The following is a 24,216-nucleotide window of genomic DNA, read 5'->3' as shown; positions in this document are numbered from 1 at the left end:
ACACCAGGTTAAAGTCCAACAGGTTTATTTGGTAGCAAAAGCCACTAGCTTTCGGAGCGCTGTTCCTTCGTCAGGTAAGTGGGAGTTCTGTTCACAAACAGCATTCCAACCATTATTTTGTAAATTGAGTTTGTGTCTTTATATGCCCTGTTTGTGAACAGAACTCCCACTTACCTGACGAAGGAGCTCCGCTCCGAAAGCTAGTGGCTTTTGCTACCAAATAAACCTGTTGGACTTTAACCTGGTGTTGTGAGACTTCTCACAGTGCCAGGGACCAGGGTTCCATTCCTAGCTTGGGTCACTGTCTGTGTGGTGTTTGCATGTTCTCCCTGTGTCTGCGTGGGCTTCCTCCGGGTGCTCTGGTTTCCTCCCACAGTCCAAAGAAGTGCGGGTTAGGTTGATTGGCCGTGCTAAATTGCCCCTTAGTGTCAGGAGGACTAGGTAGGGTAAATGCATACGGTTATGGGTCTAGGGCCTGGGTGGGATTGTGGTCTGTGCAGACTCAATGGGCCGAATGGCCGCCTCCTGCACTGTAGAAATTCTATGATTCTATGAAAATACTTATTCAAAGTCTCTGCCATTTCCTTGTTTCCCATTATTAATTCCCTCACCCTTTTGCCTTCTAAAGGACAGATGCTCACCTAAGCAACTCTTTTCCTTTTTAAATACTTGTAGATGCCTTCTCATCTGGTTTTTATACAAAATTTTTGAAAGACCCCCATCACACTCTGGATGCCAAAGTATCAAAACTTTCAAAAGGAGAAAGGAATGTTGTTGTTTTCTGACCTGGAGCTGGAAACTTCGAAGCATCTGGCAGTCTACAGACTCTCCTTAGCTGGGATGAGAAACTCCAAATCCTACTCTTCGATTCGGGAATTCGGGAATTTCACCCTTTTCCTCCCCCTCTCTATGGTCCTTTGCTTCTCTTCGCATGTATATAAATCTGGAAAGGTCACGTTCTGTTGTTAGTAGAAACATAGAAACATTAAAAAAAATAGGAGCAGGAGGAGGCCATTTGGCCCTTCGAACCTGCTCCGCCATTCAATATGATGATCATCCAACTCAACAGCCTGATCCTGCATTCAGGTAATTTTAGTGACTTGATGTAAATGTATCGGCTGGCCCACAGTCTTGATGGTATTAGGAGGTAAACAAAGAGAAAACTTCTATTTCCATCCCTTTGAAATCTAACATTTTGTTTGTAGAAAACAGAACCGCACCAGGGCGTGAGACCAGACTGAGAACACTGTCTCTCTCTGCCACTCTGAGGAGTGGGCACTGTGGAAATTCACAGTCCTCCACATTCACTGCTGCATTCAGTAGAGAAATTAAGTGATGTCTTAATGTTATTCCACTCCAGTGATTATCTGAGTGTTCCTGATGATCCTGTTTTCTCATATTTTGCGATACTATTGTGGAAAGTTTGAACGTGTTGTATGTATCTACCGATTATTAATAGCTGAATAAAAGTTTTAAAGTTTATTTATTCATGTCACAAGTAGGCTTACATTAACACTGCAATGAAGTTACTGTGAAAATCCCTTAGTCGCCACACTCCGACGCCTGTTCGGGTACACTGAGGGAGAATTTAGCATGGCCAATGCACCTAACCAGCACGTCTTTCGAACTGTGGGAGGAAACCGGAGCACCTGGAGGAGAATGTGCAGACTCCGCACAGACAGTGACCCAAGCCGGGAATCGAACTCCGGTCCGTGGCGCAGTGAGGCACCCATGCTAGGCGCAGTGTGCCACCGTCTAGAAACCATTGAAGTGATTTGTGTCTATGTTGAGGTTCACAATGGCAAATCTACGTGGTCATAATGGTTAAACAACAGCCTGAATATTTATGAAGGATGTGTGAATTGGTGATGAATAGGAAACTTCAATTGAACATTGTTGCTCTTTCCTAGTAGGAAGGAACCGCCGAATACTCTGGGCCTGTTCCCTGTGTTGGACGGGAATCTCCGCGGGCAGCAAGTTGGTCGTATCACTCCCGGCTCTGACAACTGGCACCTGAGCGATCTAAGCCAGCCCCCATCTAACTGTAGCCTGAAGGTGAGTGAGTCTGGGGCACACCTGAGCCAATGAGTCAACTAGACCTTCGCCCCCATTAGAAAACTCTGTGCAGTTAGGAGCGGAAATGGCACGGTTTTATTGTTTAACATTCTCCCCTCTTTATCTCAGTGCCTGTTGTGGCTTACAGTATCTCCCCAGACACTGGGATTGTCCGGGTTGTGGGCAGCCTTTATGTTCTGAGATGAAGTGACAGGAGGGAGAGTGGGCTGTGTGGCTAGTATGCATTTTCCTTTTTCCATCTCGAGTTCCTTCCTGGCCTATAGTGATTGAACCGTGGACAATCTTAACAGATAACTGCAGCCGATGCAATGCATTTTTCAGCTCTATTTTGACCAATAACTCTGAAATTGCACATTATATGGCAGTTGTCTATATATCTCCCGCTTACATTCCCCTGTAACTACAAGGTGCATACAAAAGGTGAAATATAATCTGGTCCATGGATGCAGGTGGGTTGGGAGGGTAGGCAGGAGTGAAATGCCTTTTAGCTTCTTGACTTCCTGCCATTCAGGCAGGAAAGGTCGAGGGTGGCCTTCCTGCCCAGAGGCCAGTTGAGAACCTTTAAATGGCCAACGAGAGGTCATAGAATCCATAGAATCCCTACACTGCAGAAGGAGGCCTTTCGGCCAATTGAGCCTGCATCGATCCCGGCTTAGCTCACTGTCATGTGGAGTTTGCACATTCTCCCCATGCCTGCGTGGGTTTCCTCCTGGTGCTCCGGCTTCCCCTCTCAGTCCAAAGATGTGCGGGTTAGGTGGGTTGGCCACACTAAATTGCCCCTTAGTGTCAGGGGGGGCTAGCTAAGGTAAATGCATGGGTTTGTGGGGATAGGGCCTGGGTGGGATTGTGATCAGTGCAGACTCGATGGGCCGAATGGCCTCCTTCTGCACTGTAGGATTCTATGACCACAATCCCACCCAGGCCCTGTCCCCACAACCCCATGTATTTACCCTAGCTAGTCCCCCTGACACTAAGGGGCAATTTAGCACATCTTTGGAGTGTGGGAGGAAACCAGAGCAGACACGGGGAGAAGGTGCAGATTCCACACAGGTAGTGACCCCAAGCCGGGAATCGAACTTGGGTCCCTGGCGCTGTGAGGCAGCAGTGCTAACCACTGTGCCACCCTACCTATAGGTGGAGTTCCCTATCTTTCTACTGGGTTATCTGTCTGGTTATCTGGAATCCCCATCTCTCTCCTGGAAATCTTGAGTTTCCTTTTAGTCTGTCGGGGGAGTCTGCAGTGTCTCTGTGACTGGGTAACCTGAGAAGGAATTTGCTTTTGATGTCCAAATTTCCTTGTGGTGCACACGGGTATCTGCATCTGGTGCCCCAATTCTCTTTGCCTAGTGGAGATTCCACCTATTTTCGTTAGGCTCTGAGCTCGATTCTCTCCGAAGACTGCTGTGTTCATTGCCATTGCCATTGTTCCCTAAGTGTTGGCAGTGTCAATAATGTCAAAGCTTCAAGCAAGATCCTTTTAATTAGACAAGGTGATCCTTTCAGGGAAGGAATCCATTATAGTCCATTTTATAAGTAGAAGATGGAGATTTAGGTCAATTTCTTTATTACATCTGGGTAACAATTAATGCTACTGGGAGCCAAATGCATCCCCTGTTAGCTGCCATGAAGGCCAGAAACTGCACCGGGATGTGGACACCACCGATTCCCGGTCCCGTGTGAGGATTTCTTCTTCTGCCACAAACAAAAGGAACCTGAGTGAAAGGGATGGGGCTGAGATGGGAGCTTGGGGTAAAGTTTGAGGCTGGGTGACTGGAGTGAGAAGAGGTGTACTGGCCTCCTGCAGGGTGGAAGCGGGATCCAATGCAGGAAGTGGGCTTGGATTATAGCCTGGACCTTGAAGATGGAAGGCATGGAGTTTTTTTAAAAAATGGTGTCACTGTTTTTATTTTGCACTGTTTCTGGCAGGAAGCCTTACAACAATTACAACTTGTTCGCAACTAAATCTGGTATGTGTCCAACTCACCTTTTACGCATTTTGGAATAGACGCTATGACACACATAAACCATGTCATGAGATTAAAGCTTCCTATGCATGCTGATTTGTTATCACGTTGAAACTTTTAAAGTTTGTTTATTAGTGTCACAAGTAGGCTTACATGAACACTGCAATGAAGTTATTGTGAAAATCCTCTAGTCGCCACACTCCGGTGCCTATTTGGGTACACTGAGGGAGAATTTAGCATGGCCAGTGCACATGCGGGACTGTGGGAGGAAACCGGAGCACCCGGCGGACACCCATGCAGACATGGGGAGAATGTGCAGACTCCACACAGACAGTGACCCAAGCCGGGAATCGAACCCGGGTCCCTGGCGCTGTGAGGCAGCAGTGCTAACCACCGTGCCAACCATAACTTGATTTGATTTGATTTATTATTGTCACATGTATTAACATACAGTGAAAACTATTGTTTCTTGCTCGCTATACAGACAAAGCATACCGTTCATAGAGAAGGAAAGAAGAGAGTGCAGAATATTGTGTTACAGTCATAGCTAGGGTGTAGAGAAAGATCAACTTAATGCGAGGTAGGTCCATTCAAAAGTCTGACAGCAGCAGGGAAGAAGCTGTTCTTGAGCCGGTTGGTATGTGACCTCAGACTTTTGTATCTTTTTCCCAAAGGAAGAAGGTGGAAGAGAGAATGTCCGGGGTGCATGGGGTCATTAATTATGCTTCCTTAATTATAACTTCAACTTCAAACCCCTGTTAGTCAACTATTTTGACTAGTTATCAATCCTAAGTAGTTCCTGCTCTGTTCCAGTGGCAGGCTTGAGACCCTTTTGTGTTTTGATACTTTGAGATAGGTTGAGTCTCAGATTAATCCTGAGCCTTGCTGGCCACAATCTCCTTTATCGTTGGCGATTGCGACTCGTGATTGCGACTCTCTTTGTCTCGGGTCAGGATGATACCTCGGAGTCTGGCCAATCGTCTGCTGCTGCCACCCCGAGTACCACAGGAACCAAGTCCAACACCCCGACATCGTCCGTACCTTCTGCAGCTGTCACTCCACTAAATGAAGTAGTCAATCCAATCTACAACGGGGACAGCAAGGTCAAGAACCAGCGAAAGCGGCCGAAAGGTAATAGCAGAAACATGGAAGTCCAGGTCACCCAGGAGATGAGGAACGTCAGCATAGGTGAGAGATTGCTCCTCTTCCCTCATTTATCCGTGCTCGTTGAATTGAGGATTGGCAGTGCCGAGCACGGGAACATTTTCCAGTGTGAATCGGAGTTGTAGTGCCCGGGACCACAGGTTCAGGGTGGGCTGAGTTTGGTTACAGGGTGAGCTAGCCTCATCCGTCTTACTCTGCTGCGTTAGGTTACTGCCTGGTAATAACTCCCCGACATCCATTGAAACCCTACGATTAAATTTCTGTCCTGCATTTACATATATACACGTAGCCGTGCATATCAACGCCTATACTTAGACCCATTGATTAATTTAGGTTGCTACTTCTTTTCACTCTTGGCTGTTCATTACGATGTAACTCACAATACAAAATTGGGTTGTAATACTTTTCTGTCAGTCATCAGATCAGTCTATTAGCAGCCAAATTATAGATCTAGAGTTACTCTAGAATGTCACTTTTACATTCTGATATGCTGACACTCCTCAATGTAACACTCACATTGTTAATAAAGTCCATATCTTTTTGTGACCTACTTTGAGCCTATATCATTACCTATAGCACAATCTGATACATTCTGTGTTTTATTATGTAAACATTTGTTGTTATTAGTGGGTGAACACTCAATGGAAAGGGATTTAGATTTGTTGGGGGTTGCGAAATGGGCCATCCACCCACAGAGCACCCCACACAGTTTAACTTTTCATTGAAGCCATCCCCAGTGTGTTTGTATGATGCTATTTCATTGGTTCCTGCTTATGATAACTGGGGTAAAATGGCAAACTCCAGAACGTCGTGTGAACGTATTCGGTAATAATCACAAGTCTTGTAACTCTCTGCCATATAACTCACTGTGTGATATACTACTTCTTTCAATATCCCACCCAGATGCACCCTGCATTCCATATCAGTAAGTAATCCTTCAGTCTAACACTCTGATATCCCTGGTTTAACCTTAGTTCAGTATTGCTTCACAGAACATTGATGGTCAGTAGTTTAGCAGCCCATCCTTACCATGAAATTAATTGCGTCCTTGAAATCCTTTGCAGGAATGGGGAGTAGCGATGAGTTGTCTGACCTTCAGGAGATTATTGATTCCACCCCAGAGCTTGATATGTGTCAAGATCCACAGTTCGAAGGACGTGGAGGCAACAGGTAGTTCCTCGGTTCCAACCTTATAGTGATGGGCAGCGCCAGTTGATGGGGGCGGTGTGTTAGGATAATGGGGTTGGGGTTCCTCACACACGAAAAGTATTTGGACAGTTCCAAGGGTAAATGGGTGTAGAGGGATATGGGCCAAACACGGGCAATTGGGACTAGCGTAGTGGTAAAAACTGGGTGGCATGGACAAGTTGGGCCGAGTGGCCTCCTTCTGCACTGTAGGATTATGTGATTTCCTGCATTCCATCAGTAAGGCAGTTACCACGTCAATGTGGTTACCTCTACAATCACCTCCATTCAGTAATACCATCAGTTTCTCCACATAAGGATTGAAACAGGTTATAAAAAAGGCTAATGGCTGATCTCAGCAATAGCCTAGCTGATGAGGAGAATGGGATCCGAGGCAGGTGTCCTTGCTCTTGTTAATTTTTCTTGTGCAATTTGGAGATGGCGGCAGTAATTTTCTCCTGCTCACATTGAAAGACCGGGGGGTGTGTAAATCTTGCCCAGAAAAGTAACACGATTTGGAGATGGCAGTACGTGCGATGCATGCCCGCCCCCACTCAGCACAATGTGGTGGGTTGCCCTGTGATGCTTGTCTCGGGACCCTGGGTCGGGTGTGTAAGTCTGCTGTGTAAGGCTAATTCCTGCACTAATCCGACTGTTGTAAATTGGATAATTCAGCCCCACGCAAGGAATTGTAAATAAGGCATTCGGGATAAACACGGATTCACTGTACCATGAACTTTCCACTGCTGGGTCAGAAGTCATCGGGGATGTGGACGAGGGGGCAGATCTACTCGGTAAGTCAAGCACGGGCAAGTTTGATGGGATTGGATTTGTAAACTGGCATTGATGTTTTTGAAAAAAATCATGATAACAAGTAGAAATCCCAAATGATTTTCAGTCTGTCTAAGTCGAGGCATCAATTGCAATTTACAAAGTGCCAGATTCTTCAGTGGCTCAACAAAATATTTTCCCTTTTTAACCAGACGTAAAACATTTTATTTTAAAGATTTAATGAAAAAGATGAAATGAAGTTTGTCCTTTGCAATTTCTACCAAAAGAGTTAATTATTTTTCTTCACAATGCTGAGTGTTTCTTTCAGACCAGGTGCAGGATCGTAGGCAGACAAGGCAAACGCAGCTCTGTAACTGGAAATTCATTCGGATGGCCTGATCTATCTCCATCTCCCAATCTTCCCTTCTCTTTCTCTCAGGAAGTACTTTGCTTCCGCGCTCTCCATCTCTAATGATGACGTGGTTGAGTTCAGTGGGAGTTCATGTGGGGGTCAGTGATGCCAACTGACCGTTCCGCAGTTCAGTAATATTTTATTATTGTTCGGCCTTCAGTCAGTTTTGTTTAACAGGTTTATTTTGGAGCTTTCGGAGCTCTGCTCCTTCCTCAGGTGAGTCCGAAAGCTCGTGAATCACCTGAGGAAGGAGCGGCGCTCTGAAAGTTTGAGATTCCAAATAAACCTGTTGGACTTTAACCTGATGTTGTGAGACTTCTTACTGTGCCTACCTACCCCAGTCCAACGCTGGCATCTCCACATTACAGTTTTATTGAAGTCACTGAAGTTATTACAGTCACTGCAGATATTGGCGAGAATGGGCTGAACTTGATTAATTGAACACATTTGAACAGCACTGTGACAGATACAATGTTTGCTATGCAATTTGTACATTGTTTTTCAAATATAATTAAACATTTGGAGATGGTGAAAAGAATTGATCAAGGCTGATGTTACCAGATTTAATCTCTAACTCTCTTGTGCGGGATTCTCTGAGCCCGTTCGCCATGCATTCAAATTCTGTTACGACCGCTAAATCTTGCGAGAGGGCCGTTACGGGATTTGCGCTGGTGAGATTATGAAGTGTGATGTTCCTGGGCTCTCCCCGATGATGCAATCAGGTTTACACCGTACATAATTAAACAGCTTTCGCTGTGGCATTGGCGACGGCAAATGTTCCACCCGCCGGCCAAATCACTACTGGCTTCTAAAAAAACAGAAACCCGTCACCATGACCACGCCCAAGATATGGAGGTGTGTGTATAGCCCCGAGTGGCGAGGAACATGGCTGGGCAGTCCCCCTGGCACTGCCCACAGCGGGACTTCTAGGATACCCCATGGACCTGCATGGCGATAGGGGAAGGGGCTGGACACTCAGAGTGGGGGGGGGGGGGGGGGGGAGGAGGAGGAGGAGGGTAGCCCCCTCCCCGATGCCGGCGGAGTTGGAAAGGGGGAGGGTCACCGTGGTGTGGGCAGGTGAGGGGTAAGCTAACCATTGAGTGGTGGGAGGGAGAGGTTGGCCCTCAGTGTTCAAGCGTCGGGGGAAAAGGGGGGTTCCCCTTGTCTGCCAGGGGACCCGATGGCCTTGGAAAGAGGCTTTAACTTTACATTGTGATCAGGGCGCCCTTTAAACAGGGTGTCCCGCTCGCTGTTGAGCCTGCCTTGCTGGCCCTATCAGGCCTTGCCGTGTTAGAATGATGGTACAAAAGACAACCCCCACCCCCCGGTTTTTATTTTCATAAAGTGTCAAGAAGATGTGGAGGGAAAACCTAGCTATGTTTGTGCGGCGAAACACGTCAGTTTTCGGTCAGAACCTGACACTTGGCCATTTTTTAGTAAAAGTCCGCCCTCTGGGGTCCTTTTACTATCCTTACCTATGTGTTCAATTTTTAACCTGTGTATAATTTCCAGTAAATGCTGTGATTTTGCCTAAATGTAGAATACTATGAAATGTTAATGTACACAGCCAAATAATTTAAAAGGTTTTGTCTTTGGCTATTTATTCACAACTGCCATTCCCACTACACTCACTGTTTAACAACAAGAAAGATGCAGGCTGACCTGTCTTCTGTAACTGTGCTGATGCCATCCAGCAACTGACTAACAGCAAACCCACAAAAATGCATCGATTTACATTCTAATGGCACATCCATGATTGGTAATTCTCCATGTGGAGGTTGATAAATGGATCCCGAACAAAATGAAGTATGAAATTAGAATCAAATAATTTTCTCGATGGTTGGTTTATTTATGGAACACAACGTTATATACATCTGCCTCCTACCTACTAACCCAGTGCCCCAGCAGTCTCTCTTTATAAGTGCTCTAAGCACTTAATTAAAAATGCCCTGTGCGTTTTAGCAGTATAATTAAATTACCACTAACACCTGCGCTCTTGATTTGGACACCCCAGTCCTATATTTGATCAGTGATGAATGTGCAGGTGCATCGTGGAGAGAAATCTGGTTTTGCCAGAGGAAGCTGTGAACTTCCTCACAAAATTCCTCCGTCCAGTTAACATGGAATCAGATGGAAAGTCAACAAAAATTGTGTTCTTCAAGCTCTCCCTGCCTGCACCCCCCAACCCAAGTCAAAGATTATATGTTATATTTCCACCATCTAGAAACATAGAATTAGAAGCAGGCGGAGGCCATTTGGCCCTTCGATCCTGCTCCGCCATTCATCTCGATCATGGCTGATCATCAAATTCAATATTCTGATCCCCCCCCCCAATATCCCTTGATCCCTTTAGCCCCAAGAGCTATATCTAATTTCTTCGTCAAATCACACAATGTTTTGGCCTCAGCTACTTTCTGTGGTAGCGAATTTCACACATTCACCACCTTCTGGGTGAAGAAATTTCTCCTCACATCAGTCCTAAAAGGTCCTCAAACTATGACCCTTAATTCTGGACACCCCCCACCATCGGGAACAGTCTTTCTGAATCTACCCTGTCTAATCTTGTTAGAATGTTAGAATCGTAGAATCACTATGGTGCAGAAGGAGGCCATTCGAGCCTGTACCGACAGCAATCCCACCCAGGCCCTATCCCCATAACCCCACTTAGCTACCCTGACACTACAGGGCAATTTACCATGGCCAATCCACCTAACCCACATATCTTTGTTCAATGGGAGGAAACCGGAGCACCCAGAGAAAACCCATGCAGATACGGGGAGAATGTGCAGACTCCACGCAGACCGTCACGTGCCATGAGATTATGAGAATCTGCAGTGTTTTCTTTACCCTTTTATGTTTTTAAAATACACCCACGCCGTCGCACTGTTTACATGCTCTCAGGTCACTGACCTGTGCAGTTGGCTTCAATTCCTTCTGTAGGCGGCGCGGTGGCACAGTGGTTAGCACTGCTGCCTCACAGCGCCTGGGTTCGATTCCCGGCTTGGGTCACTGTCTGTGTGGAGTTTTCACGTTCTCACCGTGTCTGTGTGGGTTTCCTCCGGGTGCTCCAGTTTCCTCCCACAGTCCAAAGATGCGTGGGTTAGGTTGATTGGCCATGCTCAATTACCCCTTCGTGTCAGGGGAACTAGCAAGGGTAAATGCATGGGGTTATGGGGATAGGGGATGGGTGGGATTGTGGTCGGTGCAGACTCGATGGGCCGAATGGCCTCCTTCTGCGCTGTAGGGATTGTATGAAGTTTCCTGCTTTTTGCAGAGCTGGAATTGAGAATGGGTGAGCGTCGCGAGTGTTACAAACTGCCCTCTGTGAGTGGGCACAGAACTGAATGTCTGGCTTTGGCCAATGATTTGTCTCGTTCTAATTTGAAAGGGCAGACCAGTGGTTAGTAAATGCAGTTTGTTGAACTTTCAGAAAGTTTATCTGCAGCACATGGATCACATTTATACAAATGATAGATGGTTTCTGCATTGCTAGGGTGGGGGGGGGGACACGCACCTAATTTGTCCCTTTCCTCAATTTACTGTTTTTCAAAGATTGTTTTCCCGAGCTCCATGTTTTTTGCTGCTGGAAACACAGGGACAAAAATTCCAGTGCTATCAACCTGCAGTAATGAGGACACACTTTCCCAGAAGTGTAAAGTAGAAATCCTTCCTCAAGATGGGGATCCTAGAATCCCTAAAGTGCAGAAGGAGGCCACTCGGCCTATCGAGTCTGCACCGACAACAAACCCACCCAGGGCTTGTCCTTGTAACCCCACGTAATCTCCCTGACACTAAGGGGAAATCCCACCCAGACCTGTTCCCTGCAACCCCAAGTATTTACTCCGCCAATCCCCCTAACCTACACATCTTGGGACACTAAGGGGCAATTGAGCATGGCCAATCCACCAAACCTACACATCTTTGGAGTGTGGAAGGAAACCCACGCAGACACGGGGAGAATGTGCAAACTCCACACAGTGGAAGGTACAAATTGGAGAAGATAAATATCCAAGGCCAGTCCCAGATGTGCCATTATAATGCTCGATGTGCTACAATGGAATGGCACCAAAATATGCTGCAAAAGTCCAGATGGCTTAATGCATGTTCACTGGGATATGCTTCAATGTCACCACTAGGGGATCCCGTCAGGTTGGTTTCAGCTGTCGTGGCGAAGGTACATCCACATGGGTCTGGATGCAGAAATGTTGCGAAAATCCGATAAAGTTGGCTGGAATATAGTCTGCATTGCAGCTGCCCAACGTCTGCAGTTCCAGCTCTTCAAAGGAAGATCTTGAGTGACACCTAGAAATGTGCTTTTCTGAATAGAGCCACCTCTCCTTGCTCCAAAACAGAAATCACCGTGGCCAGCAAGACGTAGCTTTGACACTGATTTAAATCCCCCAAAACGAGATGTTGCAAGTTTTTGCTGTATCCAGTAGCATATGAATGTTTTGTGAATTGTAGTATCCGGGGACGCTGATTCTAACCATTGGCTGTGTCTCTGTTGATTGATTTTTAAAAATTCTCTAATGAGTTTCTGTGCAGTAGTTCATTGTTAAATCTATTGATATTTCTCGGGGTAGACTCTGCACTTGCTTGCCTTGTATTGCTTTCTGAACTGAAAACACGATTCAAAGTGAATACCACGCCAAACATGAGGGAGAAGTATTTCGAATCGCCAACCTTTCTTAATTAACGGGGCAAAGCGCCTCACTTTGAAGGAGGCGATTGCACGGAACTCAACCCCACGGCTGAATGTCTGTCTGGGTTTGGTTAACGATTTGTCTCATTCTAATTTAAAAGGATGGACCAGTGGTTAGTCAGTGCAGTTGAACTTCTGGAAAGTTGACCTGCGAGCACGTGGATCCCATTTATGCAAACATCCTTACTCTCGTACAGTGGCGGTGACTTACAATAACATTCTCACACCATTACACTCTCTTTGCCATCTGCTATTGGGTAGATTCAGTAAAGGGTGGGCATCTCAGTCAGTTGGTTACTGCCCGGGGGGATGTTCCATGCCAGGAATTTCCTCGGGCTTTCTTCTCTCTCTGCCGCCATAACGGAAAGAAGCACATTTATGCCAATAATTGGAGTTTATACTGAAATTATCGAAACACAGAAGATAGAAGCAGGAGGAGGCCATTTGGCCCTTCGAGCCTGCTCCGCCATTCATCACGATCATGGCTGATCATCCAACTCAATAGCCTAATCTTTCTTTCTCCCCATAACCTTTGATCCCATTCGCCCCAAGTGCTATATCCAGCCGCCTCTTGAATACATTCAATGTTTTGGCATCAACTACTTCCTGTGGTAATGAATTCCACAGGCTCACCACTCTTTGGGTGAAGAAATGTCTCCTCACCTCCGTCCTAAATGGTCTATCCCGAATCCTCAGACTGCGACCCCTCCTGGTTCTGGACTCCCCCCACCATGTTGGCGGAGAGAGAAAAGCAGTGTCTCTTATGCACCGATACTGTTGTCCAGTGACATTTTCAGACAGTAATACATGATAGTCACGCAACGTATAGTAATGCATGGATAATGATGAACTCAGTGACAACGTTCATACAGCAAGAGTCATTATAATTATATACTTGTACAATGAAGTTGTACAGAAATACCGTTATACAGTGCGCTACATTCTTAATGTCAGACTCATGGAGCGAGACACTTACTTGACATTTTCATACAACAATGTACTTGTACTGTGACACACATGGAGTATGTATATGGTGCTGTTTGAATGGGGACACATTTATATAGTGACGCTTGCACAGCCCATGCACTTCGACACACTTACTGTCACACATTCATAAAGACAGACAGTGGAGTCTTTCTTAGCTGGTGATCTTTTGTTAAGGAAACAGACCCCAGGGCACATATTCTGTCTGACAGTGTAGAGGATATTCTGCTGAATGGCGAGCACTGCACTTCAATCATTGGGGGGGGGGCGGGAGAGAGATATTTGGCACAGTTTGCACCATATAATCATCTGTCTCACCAGTGACAGAATTGCAGTTACACCACTGCCACTGCGATATTCCACTCGTCCCTTGGTGGTTGTTCCATTTGGCTTTCGTGCCAGGAATGGCGGCAGCAGCTTTTTAATGACCAGTCGTACTGCTGACCCTATCGGGGCTGCCTTCCACGCGGCGCACTGTCAGATCCAGAGTGGGGCAAACTGCAGCAAGGAATGCAGAGTGGGGAAGGTGTTCGGGTCAGGACGTACACAATGTTTCTCAGCACATTGATGATGCACAGTGGATCAGAGAAAAAATCCATTGCCAGCCTGAGTCGGAACATCTCCCGTTGTTTTTGCTGCAGGGATGAATCAGCCAGTGGGCAGCCTTTTCAGCCTCTTTGTCTGTAAGGACCCTGGGAGACGTTTTTGTTTTTGAATCATCCTGGGGTTTACAATCTGCAGAATAAACTGCTGAACAATTAAGGTAGCAAAACAAGATGTTCTTTATCTATAGAAAAGATGTGAAAATCTTCAGGTTCCAACCAGTCGCCCTCCAACCCCCCGCCACCCCACAACTCATCATTTCCTTCATTAAGATTCAGCAGCCGCCTACAATCTGCCCAGTGGTTGTGATGTCATCATTGACCACACGATTTAAAGCAAGTGATTGGATGACGCCACAGCTTGGTAGATGTTGCCACAATAGATACGCTACAGGAAACATACTCTGCTTTGATACAAGTCTTGCCTTGCACACTCACCACTGGTCTGGCCTGTATTATTATTATTCCATTTCCACTGTCATTGAAATGCCTGCAGGATCACTGATGATTTTTTTGTGATTTTTATTTTTTGTAACTTTAATTATTGATTGACCTTTTTTTTGCTTCCTTTTGTTCCTCCCGGTCTGTGTCTGCTTGCGCTGGACATCTCCATAGGAGAGTTTTCAGGTGTGTATCTCTCCTCTGATTGGTGTGGTTTGTGATGGTGCTATACACATTTGTGATAGTCCCCTACCGCTGCTAAAACACTTTCGGCTTTTGGCCTGTGCTTCCCATCTTCCTAGTTTGCTCACGGTCTGCCCTTCCAATTACATTAGGGGTGCAACACCTTCCTCCCTTCCCCCAGATTCCCGGTGGAGAGGCAGTCTTCCTTAGGCTAAGGTTACTCAGTCGTGCACAATGTCTTCAAGGCTGTCCTCTTTCCTCCGCCAAACAGCTATTTTTAAAAATTTTTTAATTTAAAACCAAGCTGATATCTGGAGAATTTATCTAGTGGGGATCAAAAATTAGTTAAGGTTTCTACTCATCTTTTAGCAGTAGGGTCTCAGACTCCTCATGGCAGGCCTCATGTTAAAATCTGCAGCCTCAACTGGTGTTCAAATTTGGCCACTCCCTTCCCACGGAGTAGCACCAAACTCAAGGTTCGGTAGGTTCATTTTATCGCTCGGTCTTGGGGAAACATCCAAAGCCTGCAATATGTGTTGGTGGGACGGTCTTAGTGCATCGTTCAGCCCCTGACTGAATGAAAGACCAAATGGCACTTTGGGATGCAAATGGGGATGGAACGCTGAAGATCTGAACGTTTGCCAATAATAAGCGCAAGAATTAGCCTTTTGACTTCCCCGTACAAGGACTAGCTTTCTGATCCCAGTTCAGGTAGTGTTTGTGGATGGGTTGGTCACCTTGGTTTATTGAACATTGATAATCCCCAACGCCCCAGATTATCTCTTTAAATACACACAGCCCCTCACTTGGAAAACATTTCATTCACATACAGTTAACTCTCCCCCGCTAAAGCAAAATGCTGGAAATCTGGAATAAAACAACAGGAAATGCTGGAAATTCTCAGCATTCCGAGCAGCTTCTGAGGAGAGAGAAATAGTCAGCGTTCCGAGTCATGACCTCTCAGCCGACGAAAGGTCATCGCGTTGTTTCCTACTCCTCAGATGCTGAGTATTTCCAGCGTTCCCTACTTCCATTTTAAGTTTTCCTTAGTTTGAATGAGAATATCATTTTTATAATGTTACTGACATGGGAGAGAAGTATCCAACTTAGAACAATGATCTTGGATTTCCGATGTGTGAAATACTAACTCTTAACAAACTCCCTCCCCCACTCCACCACCTCTATCCTGAATATTCCTTGTTGATCAAAACGAAACATGAAATAAATTGCATCTCAAATTTTTGGATGGATTTAGCACGGATTTTAAGGCCGGGGAATGTGCAGGTGCAGTAAATCTGCCATAGTTTTATGCACTGGGAAAGCAAAGAAGATCCTCTGAAAGTCCTGTTGAATGTTTTGACCCCAGGAAAAGTGCCAGTAGCTGGCACTTCCGTTTAAGAAGTTTTTTTTCTCCCCCCGATTGTTGCCACCTCCCAGAATGCCGATTTGATAACGTCCAAAGCTACCTCGGGGCTGCTCCCTGTTATTCCACAATTGTAACATCTCCAAAGGTGATGAACCCGGGTTCCTCCCGCACCTCTGGCAAAGTTCCATCAGTGGAGTAGGAGCAGCTCTGAGCAAATTCTAGGCCAATGTTCCAGTTGCCTGAGAGTATTTCTGGCATGTATTGGCATGTTTGCCAACTTGATTTTAGTTGCCCTTCTCGGATATATCCTCACATTCAGAGGGTGGAATTAGTCACCTAGGCCGGTATGCAGAGCAGATTCCTGCTGTGTCGGCAGCCTGTTTTATACATCGCTCCATTTTCTTTTCCATTACAGTCGGATGCAGGAATGAGCTGTCGGTTTGATTACGAGCCCAACTATTGCATTGGGGTTAACCCTAACCCTAACCCCGCCCGCTGCTTTGTATCTTGGGTAAAGTTGCAGTTGCCATGCATTGCGTTTTGTGACCCTCAGTGATTGGGGCATTCAGCCATGCTGCAGGGGTGGAGTTGGGTTGGTCTTACCTCACGAGGCGTATCACAGTGTAGCAGAGCAGTAAAGGTTTATCAGCAGTCAGCTGTGAATGAAGGCTGACGAGCAATGAACTGATGCATAATCGCTTCTTTCTCTCTTTTTTGCTCCTTTCCCGGCCCTTAACGGACTGCCCTCTTAGTACGTGATGATTTCTTCGGTAAGGTTCCTGCCGCCATTTTTTCCTCCTCTTTCATACATTTTCATACACTTTTGGAGTCTTTTTCCTTTGCTTTTGTAGTGTAGTGAAATCCTGGGAAGTGGCTGCTTGCATTAACCCCCCTCCTGGTTTGGTTGTTTTTGCATTCCTAGTTTGTGATGTATCACTGCTGTTGGCTGATTGGCTCCTTTTGTTCGCATATTACTTTGATTCCCAAATATTTCAATTCATTTTTAGGCAGATTAAGGATGATCATCCATAGGTTACTGTTGCCCTGGACGTTTCAGTATTAAATCCATCAGACTGTCTTTAAACAGGTCATTCATTTGACAGATAGAATCGTAGAACCCACGGCACAGAGACAGGCCCTTCGGCCCTAATTGGTCCATCTAATGCCCATCTAAGCTAACCCCATTTGCCTGTACTTGGCCCAATAGAATCATAGAATCTATGTTGTTTAAATTTGTAAATTGAATTTGATTAAAGCCTCTTGAGTCCTGAGTAGTGATTTGAACCCAATTTTTGACAGAGAGTTAAAGTTCTTTTTATTAATCACAAGTGGCCTTCCATTAACACTGCAATGAAGTTACTGTGCCACACTCCGGCACCTGTTCGGGTACACTGAGGGAGAATTTAGCATGGTCAATGCACCTAACTAGCACGTCTTTCGGACTGTGGGAGGAAATTGGAGCACCCGGAGGAAATCCACGCAGACATGGGGAGAACGTGCAAACTCTGCACAGACGCTGACCCAAGCCGGGAATCGAACCTGGGTCCCTGGCGCTGTGAGGCAGCAATGCTAACCACTGTGCCACCCACGGAGAGGAATAAAAAGAAGTTTGCTTGTTATTGATTGAAATCTAATTGTACTTCAGTTTGGTCTAACTGACAGTAATCAGAACCTAAATTGGGGATGGTTTAACAATGTGACGTTACCTCTGACTGTTCTAAGCACCTGTCAGTCTTGATAATAACTAGCACTTAACTTCACTTCTTTTGCTGATTCTAATGAAGAAGTAGGCATGAGAATAAAACAGGCAACATTCTTTACCAAAAATATCTGGATTAGATTCTCCAGTAAAGTTAGTGGATGGTGGAATTAGACCATCAAGTGGTTTGATGTTAAAAATGGTGTTAGAGATTGGAAGAAAACTTCCAATAATGCCAGTGACGGAGATCAGGTTTTCCTGAATAGGAAACACGGTTAAAGAATGTTGATGGTCTTCGATTTTCACAGGTGAGACTCATCTATGACACCCACAGTGACATGTGATCTAAGGGCTGGCACGGTGGCACAGTGGTTAGCACTGCTGTCTCACAGTGCCAGGGATCCGGGTTCGATTCCCGGCTTGGGTCACTGTCTGTGTGGAGTCTGTACGTTCTCCCGGTGTCTGCGTAGGTTTCCTCCGGGTGCTCCAGTTTCCTCCCACAGTCCAAAGACTTGCTGGTTAGGTGAAATGGCCATGCTAAATTGACCCTTAGTGTCCCAGGATGAGTAGGTTAGAGGGATTAGTGGGATAGAAATATGTGGGATTCTGGGGATAGGGCCTGGGTGGGATTGTTGACGGTGCAGACTTGATTGGCCGAACGGCCTCTTTCTGCACTGTAGGGATTTTATTTCTATGCTTCTAAATATGTTGAACAAGCATTTAACTTTCTGATAAATTAACCCTTTAATGGAACAAATGTACATTTTTCAGTGTAACATCCCGACAGCATTTTATATTTGCAAGAGACAAGTATTTTGAAACCGTATAGTGGAGAACTGCTGTGATTACGAGTGAAACCCAGTTGTCAAGCTGCACATTTTGGGGCCTGTTGTGAGAAAAACTTGTTAATTTTTTGAAGAAGTTTGATTTCGGAATGATTCTGTTTTTAAAGCAAGAGGCATTTGGATTTGCTTTGATAGACTGCATGAAGCTGAGGACCAGCTATCAACTTCACCTTTCAATATCGGGTTCAGAAGCGTAAAGCGAGTTTTCGAGCGTCTAGCCATATGCCTCAGGAAGGTCACAGCTTCAGTCCTGATTCTTTGCTGCGTTAATTGATCTAAATTAGAGGGATAGAGTTATAGAATATCCACAGTGCAGAAGGAGGTCATTCAGCTCATCGAGCCAGCACCGACAACAATCCTACTCAGGCCCTATCCCCTTAACTCACGTTTTTACCCTAGCTAGTCCCCCTGACACTAAGGGGCAATTTAGCATGGCCAATCCACCTAACCCACACATCTTTGGACTGTGGGAGGAAATTGGAGCACCCAGAGGAAACCCACGCAGACACGGAGAGAACATGCAAACTCCACACAGACAGCGAACCGAGGCCGGAATTGAATCTGGGTTCCATGCGCTGTGAGGCAGCAGTGCTAACCACTGTGCCACCGTGCCGCCCTAATGAGCAAAGGGAGTAAGCATTTATTTTGTAATAACCGGGGAAGAGAGAGGATTTCCATTTTTTGATGCTGCAATTCTGTGGTTAACTCGGATGACTGTGTGGAGTTTGCACATTCTCCCCGTGTCTGCGTGGGTTTCCTCCCACACTCCAAAGATGTGCGGGTTAGGTTGATTGGCCATGCTAAATTGCCTCTTAGTGCCAGGGGGATTAGCAGGGTAAATACTTGAGTTACGGGAATAGGGCCTGGGTGGGATTGTTGTCGGTGCAGGTTTGATGGGCTGAATGGTCTCCTTTTGTACTGTAGGGATTCTGTGATAATCCCAAGTTCTATCATTGGGAATGCAGTTTGCTAATCTCTACAGCACAGAAGGAAGCCATTCAGCCCATTGAGCCTGCACTGACAACAATCTCACCCAGGCCTTATCTCCGTAACCACGTATTTACCCTGCTCATCCCCCTGACACTAAGGGGCAATTTAGCATGGCCAGTCAAGGGCGCCACGGGTGGCACAGTGGTTGCCTCTCAGTGCCAGGGACCCGGGTTCGATTCCCGGCCTCGGGTCACTGTCTGTGTGGAGTTTGCACATTCTCCCCGTGTCTGCATGGGTTTCCTCCCACAGTCCAAAGATGTGCTGCTCTGGTCCCTCAGGGAACCAAGGGTGGGAAAGTTGGGATCAGCCATGGTCACATTGAACGGCAGAACAGGCTCGATGGAGCGAATGGCCTATTCCTGCTCCTGTCTCTTAACTCTCTTATTCAGTCGCTCAGATTGGAATTCCAACACAGCTCAAGGCCCAGAACAGGGGAGTAAACTATCGCAAACTAATCACAGCTTAGTGAAAAGCGGAAAAAGAATGTTTTGTGTTCTCTCAAACTCAGTAATACAGAAAGATTTGTGGAAATGTATTTTCTATTTTAGTGAAGCTGTTTTTGAATGTACTGATGCCTTGGCTAAAAATAGTGTTACAGGTGGAGTCAGGGTATCTCTTGTGAATGATCAGACTGCTCTTGTAGAGGCCTGAAGCTCCAATTTACAGGAGATTCTCGATGATCAGATTGAAAGAAGTGTGAGGCAGATGTTCGCGCCACACTCTTGCCGCCAGCGTGGTTTGCTCCCATGGGGTGGACACACTCTGGGACTGCCGAGTAACAGGGGCACAGCTGGAGTACGCGTGACTGAGACTGCTGCTGTTTCAAAGGGCTGTCCCCACTCTGCAAACTTCCACAAGTGCCATCAAGTGGGAAGTAACTGCCAGCCGCTATCGCAGCGGATATGGCCGCTCTGTAAGAGCCTTCTCACTGGGTAGCAGTCAGTGGTAGTTGAGGGGAGTGCGGCAAAAACACTCTGGGCCATTTTATTGGTAAGAAGTTTAACAACACCAGGCTAAAGTCCAACAGGTTTACTTGGTAGCAAAAGCCACACAAGCTTTCGGAGCCCCAAGCCCCTTCTTCAGGTGAGTGGGAATTCTGTTCACAAACAGGGCATATAAAGACACAAACTCAATTTACATGAATAATGGTTGGAATGCGAATACTTACAGCTAATCAAGTCTTTAAGATACAAACAATGTGAGTGGAGAGAGCATCAAGACAGGCTAAAGAGATGTGTATTGTCTCCAGACAGGACAGCCAGTGAAACTCTGCAGGTCCAGGCAGGCTGTGGGGATTACAAATAGTGTGACATGAACCCAATATCCCGGTTGAGGCCGTCCTCATGTGTGCAGAACTTGGCTATCAGTTTCTGCTCAGCGACTCTGCGCCATCGTGTATCGTGAAGGCCGCCTTGGAGAACGCTTACCCGAATATCAGAGGCTGAATGCCCATGATCATGTCACACTATTTGTAATCCCCACAGCCTGCCTGGACCTGCAGAGTTTCACTGGCTGTCCTGTCTGGAGACAATACACATCTCTTTAGCCTGTCTTGATGCTCTCTCCACTCCCATTGTTTGTATCTTAAAGACTTGATTAGCTGTAAGTATTCGCATTCCAACCATTATTCATGTAAATTGAGTCTGTGTCTTTATATGCCCTGTTTGTGAACAGAATTCCCACTCACCTGAAGAAGGGGCTTGGGGCTCCGAAAGCTTGTGTGGCTTTTGCTACCAAATAAACCTGTTGGACTTTAACCTGGTGTTGTTAAACTTCTTACTGTGTTTACCCCAGTCCAACGCCGGCATCTCCACACCATTTTATTGGTTACAGTGAACACAGAACTGTACAGCACAGGAATAGGCCCTTCGGCCCACACTGTTGTGCCGAACATGACACCAATTTAAACTAATCCCTTCTGCCTGCCCTTGGTCCATATCCCTCTATTTCTTGCATATTCATGTGCTTATCTAAATGCCCCTACCGTATCTGCCTCCACCCAGCGCGTTCCAGACACCTACCACTCTCTGTAAAAAAAAAACTTGCTCCTCACATCTCCTTTGAACTTTCCCACTCTCACCTTCAGTGCATGCCCTCTAGTATTAGACATTTCAACTGTGGGAAAAAGATTCTGACTGTCAACCCAATCTATGCCTCTCATCATTTTATAGACTTCTTTCAGCCCTCAGCCTCCGCTGCTCCAGAGAAAACAAACCTAGTTTGTCCAGCCACTCCTTATAGCTCATACTGTCTAATCCAGGCAGCATCCTGGTAAATCTCTTCTGCACCCTCTCCAAAGCCTCCACATCCTTCCTGTAACGTGGCGACCAGATTCGAACGCAGTACTGTACAATGCTGCAACTGTACAGGACCTTGGTGAGACCACATTTGGAATATTGTGTGCCGTTCTGGTCACCTCACTATAAGAAGGATGTGGAAGCGCTGGAAAGAGTGCAGAGGAGATTTACCAGGATGCTGCCTGGTTTGGAGGGTAGGTCTTATGAGGAAAGGTTGAGGGAGCTAGGGCTGTTCTCTCTGGAGCGGAGGAGGCTGAGGGGAGACTTAATAGAGGTTTATAAAATGATGAAGGGGATAGATAGAGTGAACATTCAAAGACTATTTCCTCGGGTGGATGGAGCTATTACAAGGGGGCATAACTATAGGGTTCGTGGTGGGAGATATAGGAAGGATATCAGAGGTAGGTTCTTTACGCAGAGAGTGGTTGGGGTGTGGAATGGACTGCCTGCAGTGATAGTGGAGTCAGACACTTTAGGAACATTTAAGCGGTTATTGGATAGGCACATGGAGCACACCAGGATGATAGGGAGTGGGATAGCTTGATCTTGGTTTCAGATAAAGCTCGGCACAACATCGTGGGCCGAAGGGCCTGTTCTGTGCTGTACTGTTCTATGTTCTACTCCAGGTGCGGCCTAACAAAGTTTTATAAAGCTACAACGTGACATCCTGACTCTCATGCTCAATGCCCCGACCAATAAAGGCATGCATGCCATACGCCTTCTTTACCACCCTATCTACTTGTGTGGCCACTTTCAGGGAGCTATGGACCTGAATCCCAAGATCCCTCTGTCCATCAGTGCTGTTCAGGATCCTGTCATTAACTGTATACTTACCCTTAACATTTAATCTCCCAAAATGCCGCACCTCACACTTGCCCAGATTAAACTCCATTTGTCATTTCTCCGCCCATACCTGGAACTGATCTATATCCCGCTGTATCCTTTGACAACCTTCTACATTACCTACAACTTCACCTATCTTTCTGTTGTCTGCAAACTTACTAACCCACCCATCTACGTTTTCATCCAAGTCATTTATATATAGCACAAACAGCAGAGGTTCCCAGTATGAATCCCTGCAGAATATCACTAGTCACGGACCTCCAGCCAGAAAGACACCCTTCTACCACTACTCTCTGACTTCTATGGGCAAGCCAATTCTGAATCCAAGCGGCCAAGTCGCCATGGATCCCATGCATCTTAATCTTCTGGATGAGCCTACCATGAGGGACCTTGTCAAAAGCCTTACCAAAATCCATGTAGACAACATCATAGAAATATAGAAACTAGAAGCAGGAGTAGGCTATTTGGCCCTTAGAGCCTGCTCCGCCATTCATTTTGATCATGACTGATCATCGAATTCAATACCCTTCCCCCCATATCCCTTGATCCCCAAGAGCTATATCTAATTTCTTCTTGAAATCAGACAATGTTTTCGCCTCAACTGCTTTCTGTAGTAGTGAATTCCACACATTCACCACCCTTTGGGTGAAGAAATTTCTCCTCACCTCAGTCCTAAAAGATTTACCCCTTACCCTCAAACTAGTTCTGAACTCCCCCCATCATCAGGAACATTCTTTCTGAATCTACCATGTCTAACCCTGTTAGATTCCACTGCTGTACCCTCAAAGAGGGTTTGCTAAGTGATTAGTGCGGGCATTTAGATAACTGTGTACCGCCTGATATGAGCGCTTGATGCACCCATTCTTTCCCAGCAGCAGCAGCTCCATTGTTGGTAATGGGGTAGAGTCCCATCAGTGTGTACTATCTACAAGATGCAATGCAGCAATTCACCAAAGATCCTTAGACAGCACCTTCCAAACCCACGACCTCTTCCATCTAGAAGGACAAGGGCAGCAGATACATGGGAACACCACCACCTGCAAGTTCCCCTCCAAGCCACTCACCATCCTGACTTGGAAATATATGGCTGTTCCTTCGCAGTCGCTGGGTCAAAATCCTGAAATTCCCTCCCTAACGGCATTGTGGATCAACCCACAGCACGTGGACTGCAGCGATTCAAGAAGGCAGCTCACCACCACCTTCTCAAGGGCAACTAGGGATGGGCAATAAATGCTGGCCCAGCCAGCGACGCCCATGTCCCACGAATGAATTAAAAAAAACCCCAAATCAATGGCAGAAATGGCTGCAATGTTTCCAGGAGTGGAAAAGAACCACTCTGGCCCCATTGTCCATCCTTGGTAACCCTTCTTTGCTCATCCTTTTCCAAAGAGAAGACATCTACAGTGCAGATGGGCTGAGATTGCTTTCCCAGTGCCAGTGTGTAAGAATACTTTGGGTTTAATGTCTGATTCATGGGGGTGAAACTAGCACGTTGCACAGGTCTTGTGCAAATAACAGCTTGCACTTCCATAGTATCTTTACCGAAGAAAGATGCGCCCCATGTCACTCACAGAGCCAGAAGAGCTTTGAGCAAGGGTGATCAAAAATTTGTCCAAAGTGTTGGGATTTAAGGATGAGAGGAAAATGGAGGTTTTTAAAAAGGGAATTTCTAATCGTCTAAAATGTTGCCAT

At 46.1% G+C, this 24,216-nt stretch overlaps 1 protein-coding gene across 6 annotated transcripts in view; it reads left to right on the top strand.

Moving 5' to 3' along the window:
- The first annotated feature begins 1,916 nt into the window (after positions 1-1,916).
- The window catches only part of mapk8ip3 (mitogen-activated protein kinase 8 interacting protein 3), a 132,850-nt gene continuing 110,550 nt past the window's right edge, over positions 1,917-24,216 (top strand). For 3 of the 6 annotated variants that reach the window (XM_078240827.1, XM_078240824.1, XM_078240823.1), the window contains exons 1-3: positions 5,046-5,228; positions 6,269-6,374; positions 7,065-7,183. In XM_078240827.1, coding sequence (XP_078096953.1) covers positions 5,186-5,228; positions 6,269-6,374; positions 7,065-7,183 — 268 coding nt within the window. In that variant the 5' untranslated portion in view covers positions 5,046-5,185. Of the gene's footprint in view, positions 2,056-4,993; positions 5,229-6,268; positions 6,375-7,064; positions 7,193-24,216 lie in introns of those variants that run through there. The other 3 variants (XM_078240828.1, XM_078240826.1, XM_078240825.1) reach the window with 3 other exon arrangements.

The sequence above is a fragment of the Mustelus asterias genome, chromosome 23 (genome assembly GCF_964213995.1).
Source record: "Mustelus asterias chromosome 23, sMusAst1.hap1.1, whole genome shotgun sequence".
NCBI classification, from domain to species: Eukaryota; Metazoa; Chordata; class Chondrichthyes; order Carcharhiniformes; family Triakidae; genus Mustelus; species Mustelus asterias.
The sequence above is the reverse complement of the archived record's forward strand: the minus strand, read 5'-3'. Positions and strand labels throughout refer to the sequence as shown.